Here is a 19,864-nt window from a genome sequence, read left to right as displayed (position 1 = left end):
ACAATGCTCTTAGACACATGGCCTGATTTTGGGGTGGTCCTGTGTGGAGCCAGGAGTTGGACTCAATGATCTTTGTGGGTCCCTTCCAACTCAGGATATTCTATGGTTCTATGCTTCTAAAGCCATGCTCAGTAGGAATCTGAGCCACATTAATCACAGCAAACAGTAAAGTTATATCATTATTTCTTTTCTTTGGCTGGAAAAAAACAACGTACACAAGGAAATTTAAATTCCAATTTCTGCAAACAATACAACTTAGAAATGCTGTTTCCATGAAATCTTGTCTTCAAATCTTAATTGCTCGTATTTTTGCAGATGATGAGAATGAAAGAGGTAAGAGCAACATCAAAGGGAATGGTGGAAAAAAAGCACAGTAAATATTTGTACTAGCAATTTGTAATAAAATTAGACTTATTTTTGCTAAACGTTTTATATATGTATAAAATTTATTTATTTCCTTGAAGCTAGAATGGCCCAACCTGAGCAGTTGCTAGGTGTGTACCTGGATTTTGGGAGCCCACCCCCAGCAGCAACATCTCCTGGCTTGGTTAGCTCAGTACCATCTTTGCCCCTCTTTGGCAGCTCGCTTTTTGCCCTGGTTGTGGCTGCTGAGCCCTCCAGCCTCCGTGAAGGAGGCAGAAGTTGGCTGGAGGTGGTTCTTGCTGCCCAGGATTTCCACCTGTACATAGCAGAGACCAGGTAGCTTCAGGTACGCTAGAAACTATTTGGTGGAGTGAATTTTTTTCAAGCTTAAGGACTGGGACTCGGTGGACCTGGATGCAAAGCCTGTTTCTGCACATGCATCTCTCTGTGGTGCCTGGTTATCCTGTTAGCCAAATGCTCTGGGGCATGGTCACTGTTGAATCCAGGTGGGCTGCAGCCCTTCTGGGGTCAGCAGTGTCTCCTGCCCATCACTTCTGGCTTGCACTGCTCCACCAGCCACTGATGGAGCCTTGAAAATCCTGGGAATTTCAGGGGAATTAGTGGTTACACATTTTTCACATGCTACAAAATGTGCTATAAAATCAGACACTGATGAGAGAAGGGGGAGGAAAAGGAAGGTGCTGAGCTCCCCAATCCTTTGTCTGAAAGCCATCTTTCTCCCAATATAACAGCTCCTGTGATACCAGGCACAAAAATGACACTTCATCACGGCTTTTTGTTCTGTTAAAATGTCTGTGCTCTCTCTCTGTGCACATACATGTAGAGAAGGGAGCTGTACACAGAATATGAGTCTCGCAACTTCATGTAATCTCCTGCTGAATGTGATCAAAACCTCAGAAGGTGAATTATACATACAGTAGTAAAAAGACAGTGCAGATCCTTTATTTTGGCTGCCTCGAACCCAGAATATGAATAAGAGGCTATGCTTTTTTCCACTGATGATAAAAGGCAATCTTCAGGTCTTTCATTTGAAAAAATACAAGTTGATGCTAAGGATGATAGGAGAAATTGCATTGTAGAGGAGTAGAAAATGGGAGCAGGAGTAGGAGGAGAGAAATGAAAAGGTGGAGTGTAGGAGGAGGGCCGTGGGAGTACAAAATGAATTGTGGTGCATCCATCAGCATTTAGGCATTGTGGGAGATGAGATAAACTTAACGCTGTCATTTGTAGATGCAGTAAAATTTCTTGCACTGAGCCAGCGCCGTGCTGAGCTGTTTTGGAAGGAGGAAGCTCCCCTCCAGCAGCCAAATGGGACATTTGGTTTGTGGCAGGGTTTCCAGCGGGTGGTCAGCTGGGGACACAAAACCCCCTGCAATGCTCATCTTGCAGAACGAAACCTGCCACACTGTGAATCGCTCGGCCTGGCTTGCTGAGCAAAGGCAGCGATGTGAACGCTCTGCCTTTATTGCTCCTCACCTTGCCAGCCCTCACCTCTCACTGCAGGCTGTTTTCTAACTGTATTTACTGCTGCAAGCAGGCGTGGGACCTGTGGCACAAGCGAGGGCCCCTCTGAGAAGGGGAGGTGAGCAATGGCAACGTGATGCAGGGCCAAGAGGGAGCAAGGCAATGCTTGCCCTGCACGAGGATGCTGAGCTGAGGACACTCCAGGGCTCACTGAAAGCCCATCACAGCAACTTTCTTCCTGCTTGGCCCTTTTTTCTTAGGAAAGCTGGCCCTTTTTTCTTAGGAAAGCTATTTTTTTTCAACATCTGTGTATACCAATAGAGGTCAGGGAATAACAGCTAGATTTCTGACCAGAGGAAAAAAAAAAAAAAGAGAAAAAAAAAAAGAAAAAAAAAAGAAAAGAAAGAAAGAAAAAAAAAGCAATGAGCACAAGACCTAAAAAAAATCCTTTGAAGAAAGCCTGATTACAAATCCATTTCCTTCAGCAGGATGGGTGCCAGCCTGGCTCCTAGATTTTATTTTATTTTTTTCAGATGCCCATGGCAGGAAAGTAAGAGAAAATGTTTCAGTAGTCCCGGGCACTTCTTTTGCTTTGGCTCCCTTTTGAAGGTGCCTGATTGCCACATGCCATGGCTTCCCCTCACACACGCCTGCATCCTGTGGTCCCTGCTCCTCCTCATCACCGGGGTGCTCGCCTGGGCTGCAGGGCGACCGCAGTGGTGCTGGATAACGCTGCGGGACGAAGCTGTTCCGAGCTGAAACGTGGCATGCATGTTATTAGGTCGATCAGGAACTATTTTGCTATTAAAAAAAATTAATATATATATACATATAATTGCTATTACTATTTTTAAATCTCTGGGCTGAGCGATACAGACTTGTGGGCTGAATCCTCCATAGGGCTCGGACAATGTAGAAGCGGCTTTAAAGCCACGCAGCTCTGAGAACTGCCACGCAGCCAGCCTGTAATAACCACCTTTGGCATCTGGGGAAAGAAACATGGCAAAAAAAGATGCTTTCAGATTCAATCAGTTACTCCACACATGTGTATGCGTGTGCTGAGTACATAGCTGGGTGTCACCACGTGCCTTAAGAAGCGTTTTCATAACAGCGCGTGCATGCAGACGTACGACCTGGCACTGAGTTGCACGCTGTGGGCCTACGTCCAGTCTCGTCCTCTCCCTCCTAGTGATTTTTTGGAAAAATATTGGTAGAGGCACAACGGGCTGCAGTTAAATAACACTTCCACTCGCTGCCTTGGTTCGGGGAGATGAGGAACGGGCCCTGGACGGGGACACCGAGTGCCATGGTGCGGGTTTTGGGGCTCCCCCAGCCTGTTGATAAAAGCCCTCTGCTACTGAAAACAAGGCAGATTTTCTACAGGGTTTGCCAGTTTGAGGAGAGGACTCGCATCCCTGAGCTGGCTTGCCCAGGTTGAGGGAACGTCTCAATTTCAATGGAAAACTTCTGTGTCGCCTCGGACGCACCTCTGGGCGCTTCGGGACTGGGCAGAGGGGGGCAGCACGTCGCGGGGGCTCGTCCCGGACCCTGTACCGCTTTGGGGAGGGGGTACGAGCCTTGGGGAGGGGGGTACGGGCTGGATTCACCTGGAGGCAAATGAGTACGGGGCAGAAATGAGGCGCAGCCCGTCAAACCTTCGCGTGAGCCCACCCCGAAGCTCCGGCAGCCGCCCCGGGAGCGCGTCCAGCCCGGGGCTGCCCTGCGGGGACAGGGCCGGGGGGGCCGCGGCCACAGGAGGGGCGAGGGTCCCCTGGGGAGCCGTCCTGGGGACTTTCCCCGCACCAATCGCCCCCCCTCGGGCTCCGCACCTCGCCGGGACGGCACCGACTGCCGCCCCCTTCTCGAGCCGAAGGGCTCTCGCTCCCCGTCGAGGGTGAGGGACCCCAAAATAAGCCCAAAACAACCCCAAAACACACGCAAACACACACACGGAGCCCCCCCCCGGGAGCAGCCCGGGGGCACCGGCACCCTCCCGCCCCGCGGCGGGGGGCGGCGCGGCGCTGCCATTGGCGAGGCTCGGGCCGGTCCCTCCCCGCCGGGAGGAGGAGGAGGAGGAGAGGAGGAGGAGGAGGAGGAAGGCTGGAGGCGGGCCCGCGCGGGGCGGTCGCTCCAGTCGGTCGCTGCCGCCGCCGAGGAGCCGGGCAGGGCGGCGGGGCCGGAGCCGCGCCGGGAGTCGGCGGCAGCGCCGTCGGGGCAGCGCCGGGAGCCTGCATGGGGCGCTGAGCCGCCCCCACCCCCAAAAATCCGCCCCCGACAACCCCAAAAGCCTCCGCCGAGCTCCCCCCTCCCGCTCCCGGCCCCGCCATGGCCGAGGCTCCGCAGCTGGTGGACATCGACCCCGACTTCGAGCCGCTGCCGCGGCCCCGCTCCTGCACCTGGCCCCTGCCGCGGCCGGACTTCAACCCCCCCAGCTCGGCCACCTCCAGCCCGGCTCCGTCCTGCGGCGGGGCAGGAGCAGGAGGAGCAGGAGCAGGAGCAGGAGGAGGAGGAGGAGGAGGAGGTGGTGGGGGGCAGCCCGAGGGGGCGGCCGGCACCGCCGCAGCCGTCGCTGCCGCCGCCGCCGCCGCTGCCGCCGCCGCCTCGGGGGCGCTGGGCGCCGACTTCATCAGCAACCTCAGCCTGCTGGAGGAGAGCGAGGACTTCGGGCCGCTGCCCCCCGCCGGTCCCCCGGAGGCTGCCGCCTGCCGCTGCGGGGACTTCCCGGCGCCCGAGGCCGGCTGCCGCCTCCACCCGCCGGGGCCGGTGCCTCCGGTGCCTCCGGTGCCCCCCGCGGCCGTGGCCGGGCTGTCGCCGGGTCCCGTGGCCGGGCAGCCCCGCAAGAGCAGCTCGTCCCGCCGCAACGCCTGGGGCAACCTGTCCTACGCCGACCTCATCACCAAGGCCATCGAGAGCTCCCCCGAGAAGCGGCTCACCCTCTCGCAGATCTACGAGTGGATGGTCAAGAGCGTCCCTTACTTCAAGGACAAGGGAGACAGCAACAGCTCGGCCGGCTGGAAGGTGAGGGGAGGGCTGGGGGCACCGCCGGGACCCCCCCCCCCCCGAGGGGCTGGGGGGCTGCGGGGTGCTCGGCACCGCACACGCCGGCTGCGCTGCCCGCTTTGCAGCGTGCGTGTGCCTTTCGCGTCTTATTTCATTTTTCCCCCCTCTTGTTTTAATTTATTTGATCGTGTTTCATCTTATTCTACCCTAACGCGTTTTATTTCATCTTATTTTTGTTTTATTTCGTCCGATTTTATTTACTTTTACTTATTTCATTTCGTCTCGTCTCGTGCCGTTTCACTTTTATCCCGCTCCGTTTCACTTTATCCCACCGCGCTTCATTTATTTTATTCCCAAAAGGAAAAAAAAAAAAAAAAAAAAAGCCGCTGAGCCGCTTCTGCCCTCCCCCCGCAGGGCTCGGCCGGGACCGGGAGCGGAACGGGGGGGGGCCGGGGCTCGCCTCTCTCCGCCTTCCCCCCCCTCCGCCCTGCCCCGCCGAAAGCAAAAGTTCACGCCGTGTCACGGCGCCGGCCCCGGGCACAGAGGATGGATTTTGGGGGATTTTGGGGGCTGCCAGTGTTGAGCCCCCCCCGTGCGGCGGGGTGCGAGGGGCGCTGCTCGCCCCCGGGACCGCCCGGCACCACTGGGGGGGGGACCCGGGGAGCCGGGGCAGAGGCAAACGGGGCAGGGGAAGGAGAAGGGGCAGGACAAGGGTTGCAGAAACACCGTGCGTTTAATGAGTAAGCTGGCTTTGCCTGGGTGGCTGAGCTGAAGTCGGCGTGCGGGAGCGGCTTTCCCATTAATTTGTGGGGTTTTGTGCGCTCCCGGGGCAGGGAGGACCGGTGGTGAGGAACCTGTTGGGCTGGGGGGGGTTCAGCGCTGCCCAGCTCGGTGGCGCTTTGCATGGGGCTGGGCACCCACTGTGGTGGTGTCACCCCCATCCCCGTGTCACCCCCATCCCCGTGTCACCCCCATCCCCGTGTCACCCCCATCCCCGTGTCACCCCCATCCCCGTGTCACCCCCATCCCCGTGTCACCACCCCCAGCCCCTCTTCTCCCCAGCCCCTACCCCAAATCCACCCACAACAGACCCAGAGCGCCCGCTTTTTCGGCACCCCGTTGTTGCGTGAGAGCGCTGTCAGAGCGAGCTCCCGCTGCCTGCACGAAGGCACAGCCTCCTCCTCCTCCTCCTCCTCCTCCTCCCTGCGAAGGATGGCAGCAAACGTGCAGGGTGCGTGTGCCGAACGTGGGATCGGCGTGTTGTGCTGCTGTGCTCCTGACTTGGCTCCCCAGTTGGGGCAGTCGGACTGCCAGTCGTCGAGTTTTGCTCACCTCACCTTCTAGTATCTGTCATATTTGCATTATTTTTTTCCAAGTCAAATCCTGCATTTATATAGATTTTTACATGCACAGCTAGGAGGGATTGTTACGTCAGATTTTCGTCAACGTCATGTTTTTACGGGGGGGCAGCACCCTGCCAGGGAAATGCAGATGGATCTGAAACTCGCTGTCAGCTGCAGGCTTTTAAGACTTTTAAAAAGTAATTTGTTAGTTCCTATCAATGTGTTTGACTAAAAAATTTAAAGGATAATTGTCTGAAGACATCTTTCACGAAAAAGGCTTAATAGGAGGGGAATGATTGATAGCTGACAACTTTTAGATAAGGTAAATTGTCACCTGAAAACGCTGTTTTTTTTCCAGTGGTGTTTCAGTCTGTCAGAAATAAAGCAAGCTGCCTCGAGTGCCTTTGCAGAGCGAGTCGGAGAGAACTGAAAGGAAAACAAACAAAACTAAAATCAGAGCAGAGAACTCCCAAGTTCAAGCAGGCACATTGGGAGCTCTGCTAGCTGCCTAACTTATTAGGTGTTTCTTATTTTATTGCTCCTCTTCCTGTGTTGCTTCAGCCACTGACAAGCCTCGCACACCTCCTCCTGGCAGAGTGGACGCTGCTGATACCCGTGCACCCACGCTGCGCTGCAGCGGGGAGAGCTGGTGCTGGCACAGTCCTGGGATGGCTGTACCCTGTGGCAGGGCACTGTAGGTACCCCAAAAACACACACGTGCAGCCTACACACTGCCCTCAGGCCTCTATTTGGCCACATTATGGGCAGGCAGCTCAGAAAGCTGCTGTGTTTGATCGTGTTGGCCCCATGCTGTGCGGGTTTGGTGCTGTGGGTGCTGAGGTCGGAGCGGGGCTGGAGCTGGCCACGGCCCCTCAGAGACGGAGCATCACCGGGTCGGTGCCAGGGGTGTGTGGTGTGTAGGTGTTTTGCAGCCTGAGAAAGAAAATGTTTTGTTTTGCTTTGCTTTTTCCCTCCTAAATAAAGCTTCATCTTGTTGGAGCCTGCGTATTTGTAAGTGTAAACAAGGCACCTTTCAGATTGTACACAAACTCCATAAAATACACGAGGACTTGTAACAGAATGTGCACTTTGTGCCTGGTGGCAAGGCTGCGTTTGTCACCCAGAAGTTGAGAGCTGCCTACTGTAATGCTTGTGAATCAGCACGGCCCCCACTTAATATCTGATGTTGAACTGCTTTTGCATTTTTTTGCTGAATAAAGAAGTTCAATGGTGTTGACATTATCTGGTGGGAGCTCGGAATAGCGTCCAAGTTCTTCTGAGCTGAAACTTGTAAGCGGAAATGTCATCTTAAATAAGGGTGGTAAAGGTAGTAAGATAAAATTCTCACTGTTAGCTTACTGAAGTAGTTAAAACTGCTCTCGGCTGTATGTGCAAAATAGTTTACTCCAGACTTTCTTAGCACAAACTCTGATTTTAAAAAAAAACAAAAAAACAACAACAACAAAACACTCAAAAAAAAAAAACAGTTGAGCTCCGGGGGAGCAAGGGCTGCCTGCCCAGCAGCTGGGCCCTGCCAGACCTGCTGCAGGGGTGAACGCGGGCAAGTGCCGATAGCGAGCGGTGCTTCTCAGAGAAGGCTGAAGCAAGAACAAGATCTGTTTCCGAGATAACTAAGAAATTGTTGTGAAAGTTGCATGGAAGAATGAAACTTTTGTCTCGTAGCAGTCAAGTGAAAGCGGTGTTTTCTTCTACCTGTGCGAGTGGGAGACTGTGCATGGGGCTTAGGACAGTTTGCAGTCCCCAAATGGGATTCATCATGGCCGTAGATAACTTTTCCTTTGCTCAAATCTGATAACTTTTTGGCTAATCATCACATGCAAGAAATGAAATGCCTTTGTGGCGGGTATATTTCATGATGCCTTTGCTTTACGTCAAAATGGTTGCGCTCTGCTGTGAAGGAGCTGTCAGAGTTGAACTTTCCCGAATGGCCTCAGGCTTTCAGCCGCCTATTGAAAATATGTTTAAACCACAACCTGTAATATTATGTTGGCTACATGCAGCGACTGTTTGGACAGAGGTCTTCATTAAGCAGAAAACACAGGGTTTTGGTGGCTCCCATCTCAAGGTGGCCACAGTGTTTGTTTTTCCCAGTGGCAGGTGTGAAGGCCGCACGTGCATTTACACCTCCTTGACTTCTAGTCCTGAGGAAACTTGATCACCCAAATTTATTTGTTGCCATTGCTGAAGGAGCGAGGATAGATGGTGTTGAGCTGCAGAAGGATGAATGGACGTAGGCCCGAGGACAAAACGGGTGTGGGGAAGGAGCCTCGGGTGCCTCACTGTGGCTCTGTGGTCTCCTCTCCAGTGAATTGACCTCCGTGCAAAATCGGTGCTGGGGTGTGGTATATCCAAGTCTAAAGCCACACATGTGTTATCAAGTATTGGGAGGCTCTGGGAAATCCAGAGTGATTTTCATGGCTGCCGAAAGCTTTGGGTTCTAGATAATTTAAATCAGAGAAATTTGTGTAGAGCTTAAGTAGTTGAAGAGGAAGAAGTAGATCTCAGGTTTTTATCGCACATTTCTATTTCGACGTGGAGATGTCACTTTAATTAAAGACTGCCTTGATGAATTGCTTGGTGTTCCCTCAGTGCTGGTTGCATACCTGCGGGTATTTAACTCTGTCCCAGCGTAGTAGATCAGATGTCTTCCTAGGAGGTTTGTGGACCCCTAGCGTTGTGTTACACATGTATACAACACACATGAGTGTGCATATAGGTATGTCCATGTGTTTGCTTTCCTATTTATGGGTTCTGCCAGGTAAATCCTCTCACAGCCATGCCTTTTTACATATGGTACTGGTAACAGCCTCAGCACCTGGAAGTTGCAGTTGTGTCTGCTCTGTGTGAGCTGCTGCGATCTCTCTTCCATACCAGTTCCAGCCACTGCTCACCCAGCTGTGAGTTTTACTTTTGGTGACTTCGTGTACCTGCTCACTGCCACTATCAGTCCTCGGTGGCAGCCTTCACCGCCTGCCTCTGAGTCACCAGCCTGAATCCTGCTTAGTAAGGGAAAAGGTTCACGGCTGAAAGTTCACCTTAATCATTGCAAGGTGTCTGCACCCTGGTAACTAGTGATAAAGCTCCATGCTAACCCTTCATGGCTTGTTCCTTTTAAACTTAATTCTCTTTCTCCATCTATATTTGCCCTTTTTGATCTTAAACCTCGCTTGAAGGATAAAGCCTGTTCTGTCCTTAGACCTGTATGCTGCTGCCCCTGCTTTCAGGCTTGCGCTGCCTGGTGTGATGCATCCTGGCGATCCATCCCAGGTGGTTTTGAGCTTCCAGTCCAGGCCTTGAGTTATATGTTGACAATAGTCTTAATTTTTTTTGCATGTCTTGTATTTGCTGGAACTGCTGCAATGCTTGTTCAGTTTCTTGTCTGGTTATGGGCAAGATTAAATGCCAAAAGAAAGCACCTGTGAGAGGCTTTGTGTACTGACACAGTGAGCTAAATCTTCCTGAAGTGACAGGCTTTGAATAAGTTCAACACAAAAACAAGGCAACTGGTCTCTTTGCCACTGTATTCCTTACGACATACTTGGCTTCATTCTTAATGTCATTATTTCTTTTTTATTACATTACTTCACAAGGGGTCAGTGGAGTTGGTGGATTAGGGAATGGGCTTTTGCTGCCTGGGATAGAAAGGGGAAACAGCATGGTACAAGAGGATAAAGATGGTAAGGTGATTTTTATTTATTTTTTATTAAATATAATAATCAACAATAAAGTAGGCAATTTATATATATATAGCATATATTTTTAATAAGACTCCAGAAATGGTGTACTCTTGAGATGTTTGTTCAGACCTTCTTCAATTTCCAAAGCATAATGCTACCTAAATATATGCTACTCTGTTTACACAACTGGTGAATATTTAGCAAAAAGAGTGCTCAGCTTTTGGAGCAGAAATGATGAGACATTTTGCAGCCACAGATTTGTGAAATATGTAGGGCTGTGGCCACAGCCTCCAGAGATTCAAACTTCAGCCCCTTCTGCTTTGGGAGAAAGTTAGTGTTTGAAACAGGGATTTCTCATGGAAATGATTTTGTAACCTTGAGTAGTGAATTCTAAAGTAAGATAAATTAAAGATACCCATTAAATAATTTGTTTTCCTCTTTCAGAAATATGTAAAAGATGGATACATTTACTTTATTGTTAATTCCTATGAAGAGAGAACTTCACATTCACTGTTGGTGGCTGCAGCTAAACTATAGTTAAGTGTATGGCAGTGCATTCCAATATTTTAATGAATTTTGCAGTGTTCTGTGTGTAAGTTTGGTGTGCCAACATGAGTTTTAAATACAGGGGAATACTGCTTTTCATAATGAAAGGCTGCACTACAGAAATGGATGAAGTGTGCAGGGCAGAGTCACATTTTGAAGAATGGCGTCTGTGCTGCTGCACAGAGCTTCAGCATGAATTACGTTCACTTCTGAGGGCAAGTGCTATTCACATTTAAGTTATTTCTAAATCTATTTGTTGAATGTTACTCCTGTGTGTTCATCAAACAAAGCTGCTTCATTCCTATGCTTTAGTTTGTAATGTGCAAACATCTTCAGTTAGTGCAGCAGCTGTATTATGCTGTTTCTTGATAGGTCTCCGTTTCTACTGTAGGAGGTGGAGGAATAAAAAGAATGAAGTCAACTGCTTTACTGTACTGATGATTATCTCAAACTAAGAACTTCATTAGGCCTTGTGATTGTGCTTAGATTTTGGTGGTGGCTGCTGATCTTTACCAAATAATATCTAAGGAGGTGAGCTTATTTAGTGTGGAAGCACTTCTGCAGTAAATTGCAAAGCTTTAGTAGTGCTTTCCCTTGTGATACCTGGGACCAGAGGAGAAAAGTCTGAAAATCTGCTGGGACTCTGACAGCTGCTGCATCTTGCAGAAAGTTGCTGGAGGAGTGGAGGGCTGTGCTCAGTTTGCCCCAGGCAGCTTGTTGTTGCTCACGGCATCGAGCATCGCTGCATGGTATCAATGATGTTACAGTCCTGTTTGCAAACACTTCTTGTTCTAGAGTTAATTCAGCCTCAAGGTACAAGTCTTCTCTTGTTCTAGTGTTCGAAAGCAAATTTTTGGGAATGCTAGGAATCCACGCAGCTGGAAATGCTCTCGGTCCTATTGCTGCTCCACGCCAGCGGGCCAGGGATGGCTGTGGTGGCAACTGAGCAGCCTGTGTTCCCCCGACGTGTTAACTGCGTGCTGGTGTGAGCCTGCGGGGCTCCTTTTGCTTTTTGTCAAGGCTGTTTCTGTGGTGTAGTTTAAGTTTTGAAGCCTGGCACATGCATACTTGAGGGAACACAGCGTGTCTGTGTGGGGCATACTCTAAAATAGCACCTATTCAGATTTGACTTTTGATTGATTGCCATTTTGATTGGTGCTCGCAAGCAGAGGTGTCCTTTACCTATAGTGTTTGCTAACTAAATACCTTCTGCCACCTCTGCTTTGTAATATGCAAGAGCTCTTATAAATTAGCATCTTTATTTTTTCTGGGTATCCGTCATTCAGAGGCCATTTCATGCCAGGCCTCCGTGCATCTCCTGCATCAGGATGTGAAAGGATGAAGGGGACAGCACTCCGTGTCTTGCATGTTGGCATCTCCCTCTAAAAATGCTGGAGGCTTAATCCCCGGCGCTACATTTAATTTAGTTAGTACCAGAGTGAGATCTTTTAAATCACACCCAAAAATCAGGAAATTAAAAACTTTATGGAATGAGATGTGACTGGTGGTTGGGCCCCGCTGTCCTGCAGCACCGCTGATGCTGGAGAGGAGGAGGGCAGTGAGCAAGCACAGCTGCTTTTCACCCAGGGCTGTTCTGAAGTCTCCTAAATATACTTTTCTACTTTTGTTGTTGTTGTTGTCCTTTTTGGCAATTACTGTGAGTGGGCAGCAGAGGTGTTTTGTTTTGCTTTTTTTTTGGAAGGGGAACTCCAGGGCATTGGAGCACAGGCATTCATTTTATGGGGAAAAATGAAAATGCAGATCATATGCTTTTTATTTTTAATTTTTCTTGCTTCCTTAATAAGCATAGTTCAGAGAATGGACTTTAATTGTCCAAATGCTGTCTGCAGCAATGAAAAAGTCGCAACTTCTTCAGTTTTCTTATGCTTAACTCCAGAAACTGTGACGTGGGTGGAGTTTCACTTACCCATCACTGACTTTTCAAACTACGCAGTTAGATAAGACTGAAGCAACTCGCTATAAATGTGGTGACTTGTTAGACCGCATTTATTGTGCAAATGAGCTTACATCCTGCAAGATCAGCAGAAATGCTTAATGTTTGCCTGGCTGGAAATTAATTAAAGTTTGGCGACTGAAATTAGAGGAATGGATTTGTTGCCCATTGTGTTATACAGAGTTGCCTTTCAGTTCCCATAATATGAATTAGCACGGTTGCAAATGGTTTTTGGCATGTGTGAGTTTCGGGTCCGAGCTAGTGCTGTCTTCTGGCATCTGCAGTGTTTTTAGATTGAAGCAAAACTCGTTTCGTCTTGGATGCTGTTCTGTAATGTGTGTTTGAATGTATCTGAGGCAGCTAACGGGAGTAAGGATATTAACAATCCAAAAATTTACTCCTGTGGTGATGGGGGGGCTGATTTGCCTGTAGCTTGCATTCGTTTGAAACCGATTCAAGTTAATATCCTAATTTGAATGTAATTGTTAGAATAAAAAATAAAGTACCTGTGCCGTACATATCTTGCACGTATATTCAGATTTAAATTTTGATTGCCAAAAGCTTACAGACTGAGAAATCTTTGGTGTTTGCCAACTGAATTATATCTTATAGCGAGGCTTTGCAATATATAGAAACTCTTAATTAGGTATTCAAAAAATGAAGACGCTGTTATTCAGAAATGCTTCATAGCAGGCCTCCGCAGTTCTCCGCTGTCAGGATGTGAAAGGATTATCTGCTCTGTGCTCCCGTTCGCTGTTAACGTGTTGATTTCTCTTTCCAAAAATACTCTGTTCAAATGTGAACTTTCAAATTAGATGAAATTGTTTGCAGCCCCCACAGCCCCTTCTCCCAGAAAACCCAGCTCTGAAGGCATCCTGGTGGTGGGCCGAGGGAAGAGGGATTATTCCTGCTGTCGGAAGGCGTGAAGAGGTGGGGAGGTGCTAGCTGGCAGCTTTTGGGGAAAGCTTGGGGTCTGGCTGCTGCCCCAGCCCTGGCTGGATGCTGCTGTGTGGATTTCTGTGTGTGCTGGAGCCGTGATCCAGCGGCTGCTCCATGCCACAGCCGAGCCCGTTGGAGCTGTCCTGCGAACACTTGCCTCCATCTGTCTGGCTGGTGCTGCTGTTCCTCTAGTTGTTCATGTGTGAGGAGGAGGAATGAAATCTCCTGTTACCTGTTAAAGCAAGAAATGTGTAGTAATTCACCATATATAACACTATCCAAAGATGTTAGGGTATGTATCCCTCAGCCTCTCAGGAGGATGCCCCACTGCTGCGTCTGGCTTTTGCTGAGGTGCTTCAGCTTCTGAGGTCCAGGCCGAGGAGAGCAATGGTTGTGCTGAAGGGAAAGATCCATGCTGCAAATATTGTGTTTATTGATCATATTTTTGATGAAATATTGATCAAAAAATAAGTGGTTATTGACCAAATTCTCTCAGGTGTATTATTACTTTCCTACAGGAAAGCTGAGGAGGGGCTCTTTATCAGGGCATGTAGTGATAGGACAAATCTACCTCATTTTTTAAGCCGGAAGAGGGTAGATTTAGATTAAACATACGGAGGAAATTCTTCACACAAAGGGTGGTGAAGCACTGGCACAGGTTGCACAGAGAAGTGGTGGATGCCCCATCCCTGGAGGTGTTCAAGGCCAGGCTGGATGGGGCTTTGGGCAACCTGGTCTAGTGGGTGGCATCCATGCTCATGGCAAGGGTTTGGAACTAGATGGTCTTTAAGGTCCCTTCTAGTTATCTGTAGTGTTTCCATCCCTTACACGTCTGCCGCACTTGTCCTGCCTCTGCCCCGCCTCTTGCGACTGAGCTCTGCTCTACTGATGCATCTGCAGGTCCAACCAGAAGGCATTTGAAATTCAGGATGAGGACACAGCCTCATGTGTGACTGATCAAAATACGTTATACATGTATAATCCAAACATAAATAAAAATGTACTAAATATTTTTATCTAGCTAGATAAGTTTAGGTCTTGATTAATATCTAGAAGTCTATAGCGAAGAAAGGAATACCAAAAACTCCCTTTTCCCCCCCGATATAGATATAAATATATATGTGTTGTTTTTTTTCAGATGTGAAAACCCATAGTGTGACTGCATGTTTAAGTCAGACCAACTTAATTTTCTGTGTAGTTGTTATGGTGTCTTGGTCCTGCCATCCTTGGGCCAGCATTGAGGTGGAGCTGGAGGCACTCCCGCATGCAGGTGACACGATGCCTGGAAAACTCAGAGAGTGCCAGAGAGGGGTGAAGTCTTTAACTTTTGGTTGAAGTGGGATGATGAATTTCCCCCCCCTCCCCACCTTATTTTCCCTTCTTCCTTGAGGAATATGCGCAGCCTCTGAGGAGAACTGTCAGATTTTTATGGCCCTTTGTTGCAAGAGCTGAACATTTCCTAATACGACATGAATGCATATTCTAGCTAGCGGAGCAGTAATACTGGTCTAGGGTCTGGTCTTTGGTGCTGCTGGTGCATTATGCCCTTGTCCACAAATGTAGTAAATCCATAAATGTGCTGCTGAAATAAATGGCAGGAGAGGAGGTTAAGGCAGTATTTTAAAATGCAGCCTGTTGCAATTGATTTTTGAGAAATAAGTAGATGCTATCTTAATGCAGAGTGCTCCATGCTTGTTAGGAAACTTGAGTCGCTCTTGAATAATCCAGTTTGTTTAGTCTATGAAAACCTGATACTGCACTCTTGCCTACTTCTTCTTTACAGTTCTATGGCAATTACATAGCAATAAGCATTAAAAGGAGAAACCATAATCTTCTCTGCTTGCAGTCCAAGCCAACACCAGTCATCTGCTGATGCTATGAAGTCATCCTTTGCTTTGAGGTTGCTCCCTGAAGCCTTGCTCCAGATGTCTGCTCCAGGTGAGCAGTTGTGTTTTACTCCCAGTGTGTCCAAGCCCTCTGCAGGGCATCCTCCCGGGGCTGGCCCATGGTGGAGGAGAGGAATTCTGCAAAGTTCCTCCTGCCATTTGATGGTCCTCCCTGCTTCCCCATTCTGGAGCACTGGAACAAAAATGAAGATGTAAATGAATTTGCAATTATTGCACAACCAGGTTATGCAATGAGGCTGACGTGTAGGGCATACACATGTAGAAAACGCCTGTTTGAAGAGATGGCATTAAGTGCAGTTTCACCACCTTCTACCCAGAGATGAGGCTAACTGTGTTATTGGCTTCACCCCCTCCTTGGTTAACCTGGGTATTAAAGCACACAAAATATTCTGCTTCTGTTGGCTGAGACATATTGTTGATGGAGCGAAAAATAAATTAGTTCTTATGGACTGTTTATTTTGGAAGGGCTTTTTTAGCTTGGGGCCCGGAGTCCAGGCAATTAACGTTGCAGTAGTCGATCCTGGGGACGTGTCCTGCACAGCAGTGAATTTTCGTACTGTCAGCATAGTCTAAAGCATCTCCTAAGTGCATGGGGATTTTTTCTAAATGAGGGATGAAGTTTCAGTCAGAGACATTGTATCCAACAGGTCTGTGAGTGAGCCCTCATCTGGGAACTACATTTGTTATTTCCTATGTTTTAGTATTTCTCTGGAAGAAGTCACACCGCTGGCTCCAGCCCTTCATGTGAAGGAGGGGGATGGAGGCAGGGTGCTGTAACTGCATTTTTGGGGCAGGCTGGTTGGTGAGGCTTTCTTGACACCGAGTGTGACACTTGTGTCCCATCCCTGGTGAAAGCAGAACGATACCACAGAAGCGTGCCTTGAGCAGATCTGTGTTTAGCTTCTGGGCTGGTGTAAATTCTTATCCCAGCTATCCCAACCTGCCAGAAATGACTGGTGCTGTTGTTAGTATGATGTACTGTGGCTCCTGGCTTGAGTTTCATTGTACTTTTTTACTTCTCTGTGGGAAAACAAACTCTCCCCCCTGCCCACCCCTCAGTTGCCTCCCTTCTTGCCCCTGTCTGCATTAACTCCTGAGAGGCGCAACAAGTAAGTGGTATCTCCATACGCAATGCTTATTGCTGATTGAAAGAAAAATTCTGCAAAATAAGCAAGTAGACTGACCTGATGACTCCTCATGACAACAGCCTAGTTGAAGTTAACATGCAGAATATTTTTATCCTAGTTTACTCCTTGGAGGCTAATAGAGGGAATGCTGCTAGAGTAATTTTAAGATGAATCATGCCATCTGCCATGCACGGTTTGCTGTTTCAGCAGTAGGGGAGCAGAGGGAATACATACATACGGTGGTCTGAAACAGCATGTTTGCTTTCACTGTAAAACTAATTTGAATTTCAGAGCTTTTTTTTTCTCCTTTTTTTTTTCTTTTTTTTATTTTTTTTTTCCCTTGCAGGCATTTCATATCCCCTGCTTTGGTTATCAGTTTAACACATGGCTCCAGCACTGATACTGCTCTGTCAGATGGTCAGTGCCAAATTTTGCAGCCTCTTTGTTCTGCTGAGACTTGGAAGGCACACCTGATCTGGCTTGCTGGTATCTTGAAGTGGACCACTGCGAAGTCCTTTTTTGAAAATACAGTGCAAATGTTGACCCATGGGACTGCCAAACGGAGCCAGATGTAATTTGCACCCCATTAAAAAAAGAAAAAAAGTAGGAGTAGTACTACTACTACTAATATTAATGGTAATATTAATAACAATGAAGTTGTAGACATATTGACCTGGAGAAGGTAGCCCGGCAGTGTTCTAAGGAGGATCAACTGTGGTCTGAATTTTGTATGTCTGATGCTAAGACTTGTTCTTCCAGGAGCTCTCCTGAGCCGGAGGAGGAGCGTCCCCAGCACGTGGCTGTCTTCCCTGTGGGAAAGAGCAAGCTGGCATTTGGAACTGAAAAGTCATAACCACAGCATAGCGTTGAGCGTGTCATGTCTCATCTTGTGTTTTGTCCAGGAGCAATTATTTTAGAGACCGGCGAGTCCGTTAGTAAGGTTCACGGGTTGGGATTTGGGAATTGAAAGGGGTGGAATCAGAATCTCAAGGGGTTTGTACTTCAACTCTATCCTGCCTTTGAGGACAGGCTATGATATTAGATAATGCTTTAATTATTACTAGGGTGAGTAAATTCTTCTGTTCTAATATATTAAAAACCCTCCCTTGCTATCTCTCCCAAAGATCTAATTTTCTCATAAACTGATAAGGGTGGTGAACTGTTGCACCAAACAGTACTAATAGATTTTGTGCTTTGTTCACGTCTTAAGCTTTTTACAAGAATTTTACCTCATGCACTTGTTTTGAGTGCCCTGACAAACTATATTTGAAGAAACTGAGAGTAGAATATTGAAGCATGTAGCAATTAAACTATTTTCCTCCCTTTCTTGCATTTCAGCCCTTGCCCCTCAAGGGAATTATATATCTGGTAAACTGCAGAATTAATTATGTGAGGTCAGTTGAAGGCCTGAACAATAGCATGCTCTCTTTTTCAGGCAAGAAAGACAGTTTTTAAATGCCAGAAATTAAGAGCAAAGCTTGCTCGCTTTTGGAGAAGAGTTGTTGCACCAGATACTGAGCTGACATGCAGGCAGATCTCTGCTACCCTTAGAAGAGGATTAGTTTATGCCCTGAAGCAAATGGGTTATTAACTCTTGTAATTTTATTTTAGCATGTTTAACAACAGATACTGTTGTTTATAAAATCCATTTAATCCCTTTTTAATCACTGCAAGTTATTTTCCACTAGCTATCCTGCAGCCATGGGTTCCAATGGTTAGTTATTTACTGGGCAAAACATTGCATTTTTGTGTGCTTTTTAAAAGTCGTTCTTTAATGCCTTGAATTAGAGGGTGGTTGTTTTTTATTTTATTTTTCCCCAAATAAGTTGGGCCTCTACTTCTGTTGCCTTCTCCTCCTTCTTCATTACCCAGCTCTTTGAATATCTGTAGCAGCCCCTTCTTTTGCTCTTTGGACCATCTCTGCAGCATCCTCATTTCTCTTTTCCCAGGCCACTGCTGTTGCTATTTTTTTCTAGCAGATTTTGTTTGCTTGGGCTTTGCTCTGCACCTCAAGGCATTTATTGATAAATAGCGGCCTTGTATTATGGGATGTATAAACACAAGCATGTGACTGCCCTCTGCATTGGATATGAGAATGTATGAAATGGCAGCAGTGGTGGTGTCACGATGCTTCTCGGTGTCTTTTAGAGCCTGTGGTATGGGGTGAGGAAAGGCTGGCAAACTTTCAGGTGTTCAGGAGGTTCTGTGTGCATGAAATAAAAGCCATCAACTTCAGGAAGAAAGAAACACATGCACCAGAAGTCACACTTAACAGGTGAAGTGTCTTTAGCTAGACATGTCTTGTAAAAGTAGCACCAAAAGATGCTTGCATAAAATACAACTCCCAGCAAGGTCCTTGGGCCACTTACATGAGCTCTTCTATGGCCCTGGGCCGTGCCATGGCTGCAGAGATTTCTTCTGAACTGGAAATCTCCAAACTGCTCCAGTTCTGACGAACAGCAGGGCATAGTAATTCACCAGGGTTTAGTAATTCACCTGCTGCATTTGTGGTGGTGGCCAGGGTGACATTTCATTTCCACGATCCAGCTCTTGGGTGATCCATCCTGCGGTGCCCAGTGTCTGGTGGCCATGCCTGGTGGGGACCTAGTGCTGGGTGCTCATGCAGTGACTTTATCTGCAAAGTTTTTGGAGTGAGTGATGTGAATCCTGTCTCCCTTCTTTGCTGGAGGTCAAGGAATGGGATGTTTGGATCCATGTACGTGGGCACCTACCCTCAGAGAGGGCTCTCAGATGTGACTGGGAAGTCTCAAGCCTTCTTGGGGTTGTCACACAGTCCTGGTCACGATGGGATAGTGTGGGATATTTGGTACCTTGCAAAAATCTGGCCTCTCTGTGCCAGCTACTGGGATGCAATATAGCAGTGCTGCTTTGCATGTGGGAGTGAGTTTTGTGGTCTCTCTGTCAAGCGTACGAGCTGAAATACATGCCTGCACCCTCTGAGCTACTTTCCAATGCAGTGTGAAAGATTATGAATGAGAAGGAGACAAGGATAACATTTATGTCTTTCTGGCCGTAGGAGCTTTGCCTCTTGGCTGTGATTAAGCTTGCATTTAGACCATGAATATTTTTTCTTAACGTTGGGAGATCTGCTATTACAAGAGATCTTGCCACTGGGGCTGGCTGGCATAAAGCAAATACCTGACTGACTTGAAATAATTTGATTAGTCTGTCTTGCGCTGGGAGAATCCCTTGCTCAGGCCTATCCCAGGGATAAATGAATCATGCAGAGGAGAAATCGAAATTGCCAACCAAGGCTTTACGTTTGTTGCTATTAAGTGACAGAGAAATGAGCTTTGCTGTGGGAAACATGCCTTTTCCCAGAAATATCTTGAGCTTGATCTGAACTATACTGAAACGTGAAAATTCCTTTCAAATTAAAGGAAAAAAAATCAGGAGGCAGCATGCGCTTCTGTTGTCAGAATCTTCTGACCAAGTTTATTGCTTGTGTTGCTGCTCTGCTAAAGTACCTCTTAAGCTGAAT

At 47.9% G+C, this 19,864-nt stretch overlaps 1 protein-coding gene across 1 annotated transcript in view; it reads left to right on the top strand.

The window, feature by feature from the left end:
* The first annotated feature begins 4,034 nt into the window (after positions 1 to 4,034).
* FOXO1 (forkhead box O1) overlaps positions 4,035 to 19,864 on the top strand; it is a 63,942-nt gene continuing 48,112 nt past the window's right edge. Inside the window, exon 1 of the mRNA XM_068673691.1 lies at positions 4,035 to 4,866. Within this exon, the coding sequence (XP_068529792.1) occupies positions 4,174 to 4,866 (693 nt within the window). The 5' untranslated portion in view covers positions 4,035 to 4,173. The remainder of the gene's footprint in view (positions 4,867 to 19,864) is intronic.

The sequence above is a fragment of the Anas acuta genome, chromosome 1 (assembly GCF_963932015.1).
Source record: "Anas acuta chromosome 1, bAnaAcu1.1, whole genome shotgun sequence".
Taxonomy (NCBI): Eukaryota; Metazoa; Chordata; class Aves; order Anseriformes; family Anatidae; genus Anas; species Anas acuta.
Note: the sequence above shows the minus strand (reverse complement) of the source record. Positions and strands in the feature narration are given on the sequence as shown.